The sequence below is a fragment of the Vulpes vulpes genome, chromosome 1, assembly GCF_048418805.1.
Source record: "Vulpes vulpes isolate BD-2025 chromosome 1, VulVul3, whole genome shotgun sequence".
Taxonomy (NCBI): Eukaryota; Metazoa; Chordata; class Mammalia; order Carnivora; family Canidae; genus Vulpes; species Vulpes vulpes.
In genome coordinates, this window is record NC_132780.1 from 195,657,536 (window position 1) to 195,673,559 (window position 16,024).

At 45.3% G+C, this 16,024-nt stretch overlaps 1 protein-coding gene across 3 annotated transcripts in view; it reads right to left on the reverse strand.

Moving 5' to 3' along the window:
* The window catches only part of METTL24 (methyltransferase like 24), a 123,238-nt gene that overhangs the window by 57,917 nt on the left and 49,297 nt on the right, over positions 1-16,024 (reverse strand). For 2 of the 3 annotated variants that reach the window (XM_072738828.1, XM_072738821.1), the window contains exon 2: positions 6,717-6,815. The exons of the other annotated variant lie outside the window; for it this stretch is intronic. Coding sequence is in view for 1 of the 2 variants with exons in the window: in XM_072738821.1 (XP_072594922.1) it covers positions 6,717-6,815 (99 nt within the window). In the remaining variant the exon portion in view is untranslated. The remainder of the gene's footprint in view (positions 1-6,716; positions 6,816-16,024) is intronic. 3 annotated transcript variants of the gene reach the window in all.

Genomic DNA, 16,024 nt, shown 5'->3' on the forward strand with positions numbered 1-16,024 from the left:
TGTTAGCCTTGGAGAATGAACAGAAGCTGACTGAAAAGGGCATTCCAGATACAGAGAACAGCGCTGGCAAAACTCAGAGGTCTGTAACCCATCGTGTTCCCACCTGGAACTTGCGAGGTGCGATTGTGGCCACGGGGCTTGGAAGGATACATATGACCAAGTCCTCATCTTGGGCAAATAAGCTGGGGCCACCATGGTCCAGAAAGGTAGCATGTGTGATCTGGGGTAAACAGCTGATCGAAGGTCAAGTGGAATGAATTCGTAGTCCCTGCTGCCCCAAACCCTATTCTTTGCAAAACGCTGTGCTAAGGAGCTTCCTCTGGGAGGAGAAGAGCAAGAGCCCCACGCAGGAAGGAAGTTCTTTCTGAGCCAACCAAAGCGCTTCTTTTAACTCATCCATCAAAATTAGACAAGGAAACCAAAGGGAACACGTAACTAAATCAAGCAGAGGCAAGTCTCTGATATCAAATGCACGTTAGGCAAAGACACCGACTGGGGAATCCTGACTTGGGTTTAAGGCTGCCGCAGTGTGCACTGACAGAGGCTGCTAGAACCAAAGCAAGCAGGTTCTGGGGCCCTGGTATTCCTCTGTGGCCAGCATTGCCTTACTGAGCCTCAGTCTCCCCCAGCCCCTCCAAGCGCCCTCATCGTCGTGATGCTCCACAGATCACGCAGCAGCCCCGGCTGTCACATCACAGACAACAGACTGCACGTGGCAAATGTTCTGAGGCTCTTTAATTCATCAGGAAGCCTAACAGCAAATTATTTTCTTCCTAAGAAGGTACTCTAGGTTTGCCCAATTCTCTTATCTAACGGAGTTTCCAACATTCTAATCTGAAAAGCATATGTGCACACAGCTACTACTCAACTGATCCAGCATCTCCCTAACTGGCTGCAACGTGGGGCTGCTGGCCTCGCAAGATCACCCAGCGCTGTTTATCAGAGATAAATGAGAGAGTCCAGTGCTAGGATTTGGACATTTTAGAGGAAAGCTTAACACATGAAACCCTAGATATGTATTCTTTTCCCTCAACCAATGTCTTATCACGGCTTAAAGAAAAATAATAATACTGGAAAATGGAATTGAATCTTCTCTCGAGCAACTATTACAGAATATATTTATTAACGGGGCCCATCAACATGTTAATTTGTATAATTCATTTCCTACTACGCTCCCACGGATAAATGGAAGTGATGCCTGTGTGTGTCCACTTCCTCGTCCCCACTCACCCGAGGGAGGAAACACGGCCAATCTAATTAACCAAAGTTCAGTGTGTTCACTGGGCCTGTCTCACCAGTGGGCAGGCTCCTGTGCCTTAAAGGTCCCAACTTCATTGTCACTCTGTCCCGCGCTGCCCCACTGCAGGTACGTAGATAGGCCAGGACAGCTCTGCAGGTCCCGGAACATACCGGACAGCTTCTAGGGGAGTTTCCTGCAGTGTCTTTATTAAAGTGGTATGAGAATTCCCATTTCTTTGCGTGCACGTCTCCCTAAGGACCTTCATAATGACAGAAAGTGATAGGGATGTGCCCAGGTTCTTGTTCATAACTCCCTCCTAACACCACTGAAACTTAACTCTCGCCTTGTTTCTCAAGGTGTGGTTCCCACCGACATTCTGACCGACCCGGGAGGTACTTAAAAATACAGATTCTTGAGTCCCACGCCGTATCTGGAAAGTCAGAATCTTTGAGGCTGATGCCTGGGAAATGCATTGTAATATGCTCCCCCAGGTGATTCTTCTGCAGGAGGTCCTGTGAGCTTACAGATACCCTTTTGTAAAGCCCCACCGAGATGTTCCAGGCCAGCCTCACCTGTGCCTTTGCAGACTAAAGGAAGAGGCTACACCTGGGCCAGAGCTGTAACATGAAAACAGCAGCGCTTCCAAACCCAGCCCTAGCAGCAAGCCATAGAGGCAGGCATCAACCATTAGGGAGAGGCCTCCAGGAAGCAAATAAGGAATAAGGGCCAAGGTTCAGGGCTTTGAGGCTCAGCTGCCCTTCCTTTTAACTCTGGGGAGTTGAGTTTTATCCTATTAAAGGTGACACTTCAAGCATTTCTTCTTCCATAGATTTCATCTTGCACAGATATATCCCACTGGAAAGACATTCTTTTCCATTCAGTCTCTCTGCTCACAGTTCGTTCCCCTTTCCTCTCCTAGCTCAAAAATGTAACAGTTGTTCCCTTTTAACCATTTATTAACCATCTCACGGGCAGACATCAGCTTTTGAAAACAACTAGGAGTACTCAGGTCCTAAAAATTAATTAAATATTGATTTTTTTAAACTTTCTTGTTAAGATTTATGGCCAGGGATTCAATAAACTCTTGCAAGCAAAATAATTGAGGGCAGTAACTCCTAGCTAAACTCCAGCTCCAGTAATTATGTTCTCTCTCTCTCTAATTCCCCTTGTAATTTTAGCAAACTAGGCCTGGACAAAGGAGAAGAGACTCCAGGAAAAAGTGATTCTGAAATGCATTTCAGTTATTTAACTTAAAGGGATTTATTTATTTTTTAAGATAGATAGATAGATTTATTTACTTATCTCTAACGCAACATGGGGCTCAAACTCACAACCCCGAAATCAAGTCACATGGTCCACCAGCTGAGCCAGCCAGGTGCTCCTTAAAGGGATTAGTTTATTCTCTTTTCATTTGGTATCCCAAAAGATGGAACAGAATTTCTGGCAACCCATAAGTAGAAACTGGCAAAGGGAGCCCTTAAAATGTGGGGACTTACAATAGCCAAACTGTGGAAGGAGCCTCGGTGTCCATCGAAAGATGAATGGATAAAGAAGCTGTGGTTTATGTATACAATGGAATATTCCTCAGCCATTAGAAACGACAAATACCCACCATTTGCTTCGACATGGATGGACCTGGAGGGTATTATGCTGAGTGAAGTAAGTCAATCGGAGAAGGACAGTGTATGTTCTCATTCATTTGGGGAATATAAATAATAGTGAAAGGGAATATAAGGGAAGGGAGAAGAAATGTGTGGGAAATATCAGAAAGGGAGACAGAACATGAAGACTCCTAACTCTGGGAAACAAACTAGGGGTGGTGGAAGGGGAGGAGGGCGGGGGGTGGGGGTGAATGGGTGACGGGCACTGAGGGGGGCACTTGACGGGATGAGCACTGGGTGTTATTCTGTATGTTGGTAAATTGAACACCAATAAAAATAAATTTATTATTTTAAAAAAATGTGGGGACTTCTGGCAAGAATCACTTCAATGACCACCTGCATGTGTATGTAATACCATTATTTTGAAAGGCAAAATCTAAGGAAAGAGTTGTATTTTTGTTGCTTTTATCCCTGTGTGTGTGTGTGTGTGTGCCCGTGCTTGCGTGTGTAGCCATAAATATAATAGATACTATTGTTATAAAGTTGTAACATCTGCATCTCCAGGGCTTGGGTTTTTATGTTACTTTTCCAAATAGATAGACGGGTAGGTGATTAGATAGATGGATGAACAGATGGATGGATGGATAGGTAGACGTGAGAGAGAGAAAGAGAGAGAGAGAGAGAAATCTTTTAAAATATATTTTTTCTTTTTTAAAACAGCAATTGTTGCTTAGATTAATTTTGTGCTGGAAGGCATGCTTCCTAGAGGCATATGGTTTGGGGGTGGCCATAAAAGGCTGGATCTGGAGCCTTCCCTTAGAACAGAGCACTGTGTTTATGATTTAACCATTTCTTGTTAGCAGCACATAGTATATCACCGACTCCAGAACTCAGAGATGTAATTATCGTCTTTGACATTAGAAAACAATACCTGATTAAACTGAGCTTAATGCTGTGCACACTCTACCAACCACTATATCCTCTGGTGTTTCATTCAAAACTCCGGTCCCCAATCATGCCATCAGGTCAGGGCCACTACAATGTGCAAGTCCAGGGGTGCCATCCCATTGCATGCCAATACAATGGGATGCCACAGTGCCCCCTGCCCTGTGCTTCTGTTTTCAAGCTCCCCTGGCCAGGGGAATATCCCCCGCCCGTCTGTTCACCCATTAGAGAACAGGCAACCCTCTTGCAACCTAGCTGTTTGGCAGTATGGATAGATATTTGATGCAGGTTGTATACCCTAGTCAGCGCCGGTCACAGAACAGGTGCTCAACAAATGCCTGCCGAATGGAGGAATGAATACATCAGTGATGAACACATCAAATGCTGGGCCTTGCTGTACAAGCTTGAACACAGATTTGAGGGAAATCATTTTTTTTTTTTATTTTAAAAAGCAGCATAACAGGATGGGGGTGGAATTTGCTTTAGTACCTTCAGAGGGCCTCCCCCCCACTGCCCATTATGACTCACGATTGCTAACAGGAAATTTTAGGTAACAGTGACTCTAATATTCTTCCAGTTTTTCAGGCTTTCATTGTCAAGATGGGTTCTAAATGAAGCTTAAGCTTCTAAGACAGCCCCCAAACCCACTGCATTACATAGAGAAGGGAAGGTAACACTATTTAGCAAAAGATTCTGATTTAGAATCAGTTTTGGGGCCTCTGGGTGGCTCAGTTGGTTAAGCATCTGCCTTTGGCTCAGGTCATGGTCCGGGGTCCTGGGATCGAGCCCCATATTGGGTTCCCTGCTCAGCGAGGAGCCTCTTCTCCCTTTCCCTCTGTCCCTCTGTGCTTGCTCTCTCTCTCTCTCTCTCTCTCTTTCTCTCTCCAGTGCTCTCTCACTCTCTCTCAAATAAATAAATAAAATCTTTAAAAAAAAGAAAGAATCAGTGTCATCTCCGAAGAGCTCTCACCTACTGGCTTCCCAGTGACCTAGAAGTACAGAAAACCATAGGGCTTCACCTGAGTAATCGACCCCTGATTATGAAATCACAGTGAGGTCTAGAACTCTCAGTTTTTCTGGAGGATGAAAATCCTTCTAGTGAGCTCCAACAACCAAATCTTTATCATCACGCTCATCAAGCTGAATAATACAGCCCTTTATCTACCTTCCCAACTAGTTTGTCAGCTGCTTGAAGCCAGAGACTGTATTCCCAGGGCCTGGCACAGTTCCTGGCACAAAGTACGTGCTCAAAGACACTTAGTCAATAATGATCCTATGCTACTCTGGGTACAGAGCAGCCCAGAGAACTGGGAGAAACCTGAGAAATAATTCAGTAACTCTCTTCCTTTTCAAGAGCAGAACAGTGAGAACCAGAGAAGCAAAGCAAATTGCCCAGGGTCACATCAGACTACATTGCAGGATGCTTTTCTTTTCCCCTCAAAATTTTTCTCCTCTCAATTTATAACTCATGGGAAAAATCCAAGAGGGGCTTGAATAACACCCTTTCATGCCTCACGAATATGCCTTTTATAAGTTACAGAACATTAACCTGAAATACATATAAAATAGAATTTGGAGACTTGTACTTGGTCAATTTATTTTGGGGGGTGGAGTCCAGAGTTCTCAAATCCAACTCATAAATTTAACACCTCTCATTTTCCTCTGGTGCCTTAAGGGCTTCTTAAAGTCACAGTCGAGAGGTCCTTCATGTAAAACCCAACTATAAAATTAAAATTTCAGCATTTTAATTAAGTCTGTGAAAGTCCACCAAATTAATTTGCAGCAGCAAAATAAGATGAAATTATGTAAAGCACAGGGATCAATTTATCATCTCATAACTCATGATTAATTCAACAAGCTTTTACTTCCATGTCTAGGTGACAGATAACTAAAATCCAATTGTCTGACTGCATCATATGAAAAATGGGACTTTCTTTTACCCCTAAACTAGCTTTCTAAAGATCCAGAAACATATTCTCTCCAAGGATAAAAAATGGGCTCTGCTGCCAGGAAGGTTTTGGAGGAGAAGTGGGATGCCCAGAACCAGTGGGCTGAAGGGACAGCAAAAGAGCCCGGGACCTCCGGTGCCACACCAGCTCCCGGGGCACCTTCCTCCCCGTCAGCCTAGGCATCTTCTAGACAGTGTGAGTTCCTAATTGACCAACACCTCTCAGTTCAGGGCCAAGTGTCCCTCGGGCCTTTATCTTCTCTTATGTCTCTCTGTCCCCAGGATCAGGCTACATGAGAATAGAATCTCCCGACTCACGTGTCAAGAGCCATAGACTCTGCTTAGTGGATGTCCCTTTACTTGCCGGGGGCGCACAGACTCAGCCCGGGCAGGAGCTGCCACAATGTGTTAAGTCACTGATAAAGGCCGATGCTCCATCATGAGTTTAAATGCCCTAAGATCGGAGTGCCTTTGGATTCGTTAGCTTCTCACACCACTGCCTGCAACATCTCCTCTGCTCTCTGGCCTAGTGGGTCCCGGTCTGCCAAGCATCTTGGGAGAAAAGCAAAAAAGGCAGATTCCTCCAAATGCAAAATGGAACTTGAACCTCCAGATGATGGTTTTGTTTTGTGACACACTTGACTGCCTACTCACGGGCATGAATCTGTCGCTTCAAATGGTTTTCCAAAGCAATTTACTAAAGTGGATCTTTAAAACACGTTGGGATGAATCATTAAAACATCTCAAGATTATGATACCCCTGGAAGGCGGAAGATGCTGAAGCAAGTGGAAGGCATCTTATCTGCCTCTAAGTAAATGGATAAATTTAAGCAGCAAGGCCTCAGAAGCTGTGTCCCTACCAAGTCCCTATCAGGAGTCCCTGAGAACCTTACCACCCCTTCACTGATCAAATCCTTCTCTAAAAAGGGTGTATCAGTATCTTTCACAGTGTTTCCAAACCCACTTGCGCCTGGAATACAACCTGGGGGGTGCTGATGTATCTCAGGAACCTCAAGACTTCTTCATCCAGGGATTGAGCAGGGCCTGCCCACGGCTGGAGATCTATATGCCACCGAGGACCCTGTGAAAGATAGAAAACAGGTCCATGTATAAGGGCTTGAGGCGCTAGGGGTGGGGGTGACAAGGACACAGAATATCAGCTAGGCTCCCTGGTTGCTTTAGCTGCCTGTAAAATGAACATGTCTGCACACAGGCAGTGGGGAGTTGGTTCAGAGCTGCTGTCATTAAGGTCACATCAGTCACAGGAAAACAAACAAGGCCTGAGAAAGCCCAGCTACTGGGCTAATCAAAAGACTACAGAGGCCTGGGGACATCTGACTCTTCTGATCAAAAGCAAACTCCACTTGATCCCATGAGGCTCTCCCAACTGTGGCTTTGTATCACACAATCCGCTCCCCATACGAAGAAAAACTCCCCTATCTACTACAGTTTCCAAAGCTTAGAGCTTCAGAACTATGCATGCTCTTCACTCAGGTATTGCCATGGTCCGAATGCATGTGCTCCCCTCCCCCATATTCATAGGTTGAAATCCTAATGACCAAAGTGATGGTATGAGGAGCTGGGGCCTTGGGGAGGTGCTTAGGTCACGAGGGGGAGCCCTCCTGAATGCTATTAGTAGTCTTATAAAAAAAAGACCCCACAGAGCTCCCTAGCCCTTCCACCATGTGAGGACATGGCAAGAAGACAGCAACCTGAAAGAGGACCTTGACCGGAAGCTACCTCTGCTGGCCACCCTGACCCAGGACTTCCAAGCTCCAGAACTGGGAGCAGTGAATCTCTATTGTGTATAAACCACCCAGTCTGTGCTATTTTGTTATGGCAGCCCAAACAGACCAAGTCGGGTATTGAGGCAAGAATTGCCTGTCACCCAAACAAGAAATACCTAAACAGGCTAGCCCCGATAGGCTTCAGTATAAACCGGGGGGGCGGGGTGCCCCTAAATGGGGTGGCCTGGGTGACTGGGTTCTACTGAAAGCTAGGAGGAGTGGGAGAGCAAGCAGGTTGGTCAGCATCCAGCAGGGTGTGTGGGCTTAGGAAAGAGGAGCGCGCCCTGGCATGAGGGTCTGAGACAAATGCCAACACTTCATAAGTGATAAGCCTCGTTCCAGGTAAGACATTATTATTAGGTTCCATACAGGTCTGTCCCTTCTGGTAGTAGCTGAGCGCCCTGCCATTCTCTGATCCCCAGCCCCCAGGCCACCTTCTTCTCAGCTGCCAGTTTCCTGGGTGTGCACCCTGTGCCATCTCAGAGGGGCCTGTGCTGGGCTCAATGCTCAGCTGATGCTGTCCTGAAATTCTTTCATTAAATTTTTGAATCAGGGGTCTCACATTTTCATTTTGCCCTGAACCCCACAAATCACATAGCCTGTCTGCCCCAAGGGGCACCCTTCCCGGGGACCCAGACTCTCCTTGTAGCTGTTGCCATTCTGTAAAGATTGAGCAGGCAAAGACTCTCATCAGAGAAAGCCGGAGAACATTAATATATCTTCCCAGTTAATGCCTTCCACCACTGTCCCCGCCTTTTTTCCTCTTCTCTGAAGTAGATGTGGATTACCATTTGGTTCAACAATATTGAGCACCAGTCACTGTGTGCCAGACAGTGGTCAACACAGATATGAACAAAACCTGGACTCCCTCGAGAAGTACAGGCTGGTGGGGGAGACAGATACACATAAACTGACTTTGACAGGGGAAGGCTGAAACATTAGGGAAAGCAGTTCTTTTCAGGAGATTAATTATGAAATCATGAATTACGTGCACATTTAAATACAAATACTTCCCAGTTTTTCTTGGTCACGTTCTTCTGACATCAAATGACACAGTGCCTTACCAAGTTGCCACAACACTGTGCTTTGGGCAAACTTGTCTTGGCCTAGGGTTCAAACTCCCCATGTCCCCATCATATGGCCACTCACAAGTGCCCCCAGCCTCTGGCCCAGGAGCCTCTTGATAAAGATGATTAAGTCCACCCATAACGGTCTTCCTCTAAATCAGGGATCAGTAACCTCTTTCTGTAAGGGGTAAAACAGCAGATATTTTAGGTTTTGCAGGCCATACAGTTTGTTGCAATTCCTTGCCTTCTGCCGCAGCTCAAAAGCAGCCACAGACAGTAAGTAAGCCAACGGTCATGGCTGTGTTCCAATAAAACTCCATTTACAAAAATAGGTTGCAGGCTGGATTTGGCCCACAAGGCTGTCGTTTGCTGACCCCTGGTAGAGTTGATTCTAATTTGGAGGCAGACTGGCCTAGGAGAGAGCATTTACTCAAAATAATGCAAGAGAGATAGATTACCATATCTAGATTATAACTAACTTTGTCATCTGGGTGACTGGGGCAAATGCAAGTCAGAGTTCTAGCAGGATACAATGGGCTCCTTCCAACTGGCGAATTTGAGAAGAATTTAAAGAAAGACTATTTATAAAGGTGTGGCCAGGGTTTAAGGAAACTGATAAGAAGAATGCGATGCCTATGGTTGATAGGACCTGAGAGCCCTCACAAATCCTAAGCCTGAACGAGGAGGAAGAGAAATTTGTGGAACCCAGAGAGGGCAACTGGATGGAGAAGGCATTCAATAAAGGAACAAAGCCAATCCCATCACATCCAGTCCTATTGTATACCCACACTGTCAAAGCCACGAAGAGGCAGAGATGAGAGGCTACGGTTAGCCTCTGGGTGGGGTCGGGGGAGGGGGGGTGTAAAACAAGACGAGAGTGGAAAGTGGAGGAGCAAACAGAAGGTCTCCTGCATAGCTTCCTTTGGAAAGAGGTAAATGACACTTGACCAGGGACTCATTCATTCATTCAGTGGGCATTCGTGCCTCATGCCAGGCTCTGGGCTACAGTGTAATACAGGATAACTTAATAATACAGCTTTAACCCAATAAATGCAACACAGTCTGTAGGGGGCTCTGACAGATGTCTCTATAGGGCAAATGGGGTCACAAAGAGATGGTGGGCCCAAGCATAACCCCAAGATAAATGCCAAAAAATATAAATGCAGATTGTGGAAAGCAGTCTCCACTGCAAGAAGCCCCAAGGCTTCGTTAAAGAGCCACCCTAAACACAGCAGGAGCCACTTAACCTGAGCCAACACGCGAAAATAACTTCACAAATCAATAACAATGAGTCCACATGGTGAAGCTGTGTGGGGAAACTACAGGATTATCTTCAGGATCCTAATTGCAATCTGATATTTCTCATTTCCGACTGAGTGTTGACCATGATGAAGCTCAACGTGGCAGCTGGAACACTGAAGCTCAGTCGAGGAATCGCAGGTGAAGGTATAATAGAAACACACAGCCAAGAGGTGCCCTGGACGTGCTCTGGCTTAATGCTCTGGTTGAGCTGTTTAAAAAACATTTCACATAAAAGTAATGTTCTTATTGGAATCAGCCTGACAGCAGTTCGTGATTATTTCCCCAAGGAAACCACTTGCTTTTATCATCTCTTTCAATTATCATTTGTCTTAATTCTCCAGTGCACACATCAATATTTGTCCTTCCCAACAACCCGCTGACAGAATTTTCTGGGCACCTTAAAACACCCATGGCTGGTGTTTCATAGAACAAGGCAAAAACAAAACAAAAAAACCTTTAAAAAAAATTATGATTTTATCCCCAAACAATTCCCTAATGCCAGCATACACTATTAGCCATATGCTCCAAATATCATGTGGCCAGAACGATGCTACTCCCAGCACTCCCAGGAAGTGGAGACCTGGATTCCCAGTCCTGTCTGCCACCCCCGCTTCCTCCCGGGATGGGTAAAGGAACAGCTTCTGCAGAAGGGGGTGGCTGCACTGTCATTCGGGGCCGGTCCGTCTGTCCCTGGCTGACTTGGGCTAACATGTCAATAAGCTGCCACAGAGAAGTAGCCAAGCTCTTGAGCCACTGCAGGGACGAGGGTCCCTCTACTCCTTTGCAGCCCAGGGACCTGGGCCCCGAACCACCAACCTCCATTCCTACAAAGGAGGCCCTCCCCCAGCATGGACAGCGGCTCAGGAAACACAGGTATCCAGACTTCCCAGGAAAAGCAGCAGCCCCCACTTTGTGATGGTTTTATCTGGCACTTTCTCTAGGCAAATGTGCATTGAAAAGTGAACTGGCTTCCTCTAGTATGTTTTGGGTGCAGAGAAAAAATTTGCAAAAAGTAAGATTAAGGACAGCAAAAGATATATACTGCTAACTCATGTTGTTCTGAGGCTGTTTTGCAGACATCCGAGATTCTGCATCCCACAGGGTAGGAAAAAAAAAAAAAAAGATCACTGAGTCAGTCCAAGCCAGTGAACACAGATAATTGACCTGGCTCAAAAGACCACAACAAGCATAGCCGTGGGGCTCTCAGATATTTTTACGATTTATGATTTCAGCGTTAAACTTGTTTCTTAAAAAAAAAAAAAAAAAAGGATTCTTTCAAGCCAAAGAGACTGAATTCCAAGATTTTACTATTAAAAGATAATGCAAAAAATAAAGCAATGTTTTAAAAATACTCTTTTGCCTACCAGCCTACACTTATGCACGTAATAGGAATGTCTTACTTCAAGACCACAAGCCCCAAGCAAAACTGGTGCATGGAAAAAAAGAAATTAAGAAAAGCAGACCCACCCATGACCCAGAAAGAGAGCCATCAAGTCTGCCTCGTGCAAGAGCTTTCCTTGTCTTGAAATTTGGAGTAACAGCTTCTCTTCCATGGGCAGTTCCCCCACGTACAGGAATGACTTCATGGAGCCCCATAGAAACTGTCAGAAAAGGGCACCTGGGTGGCTCAGCGATTGTCTGTCTTTGGCTTAGGGTGTGACCCCGGGGCCCCGGGATCGAGTCCCACATCGGGCTCCCCGTGGGGAGCCTGCTTCTCCCTCTGCCTGGGTCTCTGCCTCTGTCTCTCATGAATAAGTAAATAAAATCTTAAAAAAAAAAAAAAAAAAGAAAGAAATTGTCAAACAAGGCCCATGCTACCATCAGTTACATGAGCATCTTTTAACATATTTGTGTAAAATACAAAGTAGGCCCAAAGGCAGGCTTCTGATGGTCCGTTACTCTGTGTTTCAATGCTACAGTTCTTTAGGGATGAAATTATAGGATGAGTGGTTTAAATGGTCAGTTTCCTTATTGTGCTGGATAATTGGTAGAGTTTGGGGGGTATTTTTATAGTTTCAATACTCCCAAAGACACATTCCCATCACTAAGTAAGTTCCTGACAGGTTTTAGAACCAGCAACTTTCTGTTGGGAGAGGTGGCTAACAATTGATTCTCTGCATTAGGGTCATGCTATAGAAAAGAATCAGGTTGTGAGCCCTTGAATCAAACTAAACAACATGCAGAGCATGTGTTGATGGGCTGATGTTAGGGAAGTCTAAGCTTTCTCCAACAAACAAATCCAAAACAAGCAAAATTTATTTGTTGTGCAATTGTGTGCTAATTAGGAGCATCTGTTAGTGGGCAGGAAGCAATGATTGAAGGAAATTGTTTATTCCTTTTTAGAAGGAGAAGGCGGTGGTGGGAGTTGTAGGGCCAGGGGAGAAGGAGGCACACAAAACAGTGCCTGGGGCAGAACCTGGGTCCAGGTGCAGCTGAGAGCAAGTGAGCATCAGTCTCTGCCTTTCTGTAATGCCCTTAGATAATCATGGCTTTTAGGACTTGGCCTGAGTGTGCAGGGAGGGCTCTGTGCATCTCTGGCAGCTTACACACCTTCCCTTCTGCATGCTTGTGGGCCTTTTTCTCACTGTTAGTCCTGCTTCGGAAAGGGCAGGGGGTCAGTTACACATTTTGTAGTGATATTTAAAATTCAGATACCCCATGCAAAAATTTCATTAAAAAAAGAATCTCAGTTTCAGTTCTGGATAAGATGAGTAAGCACACCCCCACCCTGTGTCTTATACTGAATGTAGCAATAAAACCTGGCCGGAACGCACGGAGCAGTGATTGGAGGAATCTGAAAAGTAAATACCAGCGGGCAGATTGGAGAAGAAGACCAGAATTCAGAGTACCACTGAAGCTTCAGTGAGGTCACATTGTTTGTTCTTCTGGGGTCCTCTCTCCTGGTCTCCACTCAAAGTGGCCCCACCCTGGCAGTGGGCATTGGCACAGACCAAGAGTATCGAAGCCCCCTAGTTCAGGCTCCAGCAGGGATGTGGGGAAAATTCATCTTCCCCTGTTGTTTTTCTTCCTTTTCTCCATTCTAGCATCCTAACTCCTGGGTAATCCCACGTTTTTCTTCCTTTTCTCCATTCTAGCATCCCAACTCCTGGGCAATCCAGTGGTAGAAGCCAAGCAGAGGGCTGCAGGCACCTAAAACTCAGAGAGAAGGGAAGCTTACTCTTTGATCTGTAGCTGTGACCCCAAGAGAATGGGGTGAACTCCCAGTGAGTATTTTCTGTCTCTCCCACGTCTTGGCCTAAAGATTCAGGCACAATTCCCAGGCGTACGCAGCAAAGCACAGGCAGAGAAGAGGTAACTAAAGCCCAACCTTTCTGGCCAGAGGTTCTGAAACCATGGAACTGGATAATACTGAAGAAATAGTGGAAAAGGAAAACAACCCCATAAAGTGGTTTATGGAGTCCTGGGCTCACCACTGAACTGTAGGAGCATGGATCGGACACTAGTTAGAATATCAAAGGCTTTGAGAACCAAGATGACAGGCCTGTGCAAGGTCCCAGACTAGATGCCAGGTGGCATACATGTGGGATAGATCTAAAAAAAAAAAAAAAAAAAAAATCGCAAAGTGTTTGAAAACAGGACTGATATTGAAATCACAGTCCCCTGAAGTCTGGCTGAAATTTGAGGCCTGAATCCAATCAGATTGTCTGTGAAAACAAATATATTGACCTTATCTATAGTATTTAAACATGACTCAGAGTCTCATAACATAAAAAATGTCTAGGATATAACCCAAAACTGCTCAGCACGTGAAGAATCAAGAACATCCCAACTGGTGTGCAGAAAAGACAATTAACAGGTGCCAATGCAGGCATAACACAGATGTCGGAATTATTTAACAAAAACTTAAAAGCGAGTATAGAAATAATCCAAGAAGTAAGAGCATATTTTCTTGAAACTGTGGCTAGATAGAAGATCTCATCAAAGAAATAGGAGGAACAGAGAGCTACAAGGAAATTTTAGAGCTGAAAAATGCAATAGTCAAAATAAAACTCTCAGTGGATGGACTCAGCAACAGAATGGATAGGACACAAGAAAAAGTCAGTGAACTCGAAGATTGATCAACAGAGAGTATCCACTCTGAACAAGAGAGAGAAAAAAATGATTTGGAGGGACAAAAAAAAAAAAAGAAAAGAAAAGAATCTCAGGGACCCATGGGGCAATATCAAGGGGTCTAAGTTTCAGTCACCAGAATGCCAGAGGAGGAAGAAAGAATGCAGTGCAGAAAAATATACACATAGATCTAAAGTTATAATGGTTGAAAGATGAGGAAATTTAACAACAGTTATGAACCTAAAGACTTAAGAAGCTCAGCAAGCCCTAAACAGACTCAAAGAAATCCATGCCTACTCACATCAGACGCAAACTATTCACTACTAAACACAACAAAAGCTAAATCTATTACTCTTGTGATGGACTTGGTAGTGGGCCTGGGGCGAGGGGGGAGAAGCAGAGCCCATGGGGGGGGCCTCTCAGCGTGAGGTCCCCTCCCCACGAAGGCCCAGTCCCACCTCTCCAAGTCCATCTGCTGACTGCCTCTGGCAGCAGACAGCACACGTTGAAACCCAAATCCAGAGCAGCATTTTGAACCCTTTGCCCATCAATCTGCGGCCTCTGCATCATCACACAGAGTGGAGGCTGCGAGGCAAGGCAAACAGAAATCAAATCAACTCTGGCAAGAAAAAAAAAATGCACTATGATTCAGGCAGGCCCTGATAACTTTTAGGAAGGAATTAAGCACAAGGAAGAATAGATGCTCAGCTCCAGATTTAATCTCTAAGTTATCTCTAAACTGGAAAGAAATGCCAAACAAGTCTGAGCTGGGTTTTGTTCTTCAGCCGCATCTTTAAATCCCCCCACATTTTCTGCATGTGACAAGATAGTTCAAGTCTGGGTGAGATAGGAACCCACAAAGGAATGGCTAAACGAATAAAACATTACATATTTTAGGTTTTTATTGCAGACAGTAGAAAGAGAAGCCAAATTCCTAGATAGATCCAGTGAAATGCAAAGGTTCTCATTTGTTTTCATGATGTAGAAACCATACAGCGTCTGCATACTTAGTAGGAACTCAAATGTCAAATCTTGCTTCTCACTGGGGCAACACATCAACCAGGAAAGGAGGAAGGAGTTTCATTTGTCTTATGAAAGTCAGATGATATAAGAAAGTTTGCCTAAGAAAACAAATGGGGATTTAGAACAACATTAACCACATTTTTAAGGAATCTCTCTCTCTCTCTCTCTGTTTCTCTCTCTCTCTCTCTCTCTCACACACACACACGTGCACACTTCCACAGATATGCACACCCTATTCAAAACATATAGGGGACCCAGACTTTCTGGAATTCAAAATCCGAGAAGCTTAACATCATTATCTGAATCAACATCAATCTGCTAAGAGTTCAGGGACTTACTTCAGTTAGAAAACTCCATCCAGTTAACATCTCCCCCAAACATTTACCAGTTCCTGAACCATCAGCCTCAGGTAGAAGTCTGTAGCACCCCTATAAACCCATTTCAAGGAGCCTTGGATCCTGAGTAGCTGCCAAACCCAAAGGAGAAGAGGGAGGTGTGGGGGGGAGGACAGGAAAACCACTGGGATAGGGAGAAAGGAATTGAGAAGGGAAGAGGGGAACGGGGGAGGGTATGAGAGGAAAGAGGGGATGCTCCCCCAATACGTGCACAGCCAGCTCCATCCTCCCCACAAGGTCACCTGGGACTCAGGTTGTCCGTAAGGGGTGCCCAAGGCCTCTTTGGTGGCTCTCAGCTCATGTCAGTCCTCAAACCTCAAGCCAAACCACAGGTCTCCCCACAGGCTCCTTCACTGTGATTCCAAAACTGTCACTCAACCCATGCAGATGCCCCATTAGCCTCTCAGCCTGAGAGCCACTAAGGAAGCTCTGTGGCACAAGATTGAGCAGAAAGTCTATCAATGGTAAAGTTCGGTGCTGCTGAACAATTTTACAGGGAGAGTGTTTTAGTTCTAGACTCTAAACAAGATGTGATTTTCACTACCAAAGAGAATTAAAATGTGTCACCCAGAGTCACCAAGGGCAGGGGAACAGGGATCATCCCAGAGCACCGTGAGCCTCTGAATCACAGAGCCACACACCCTG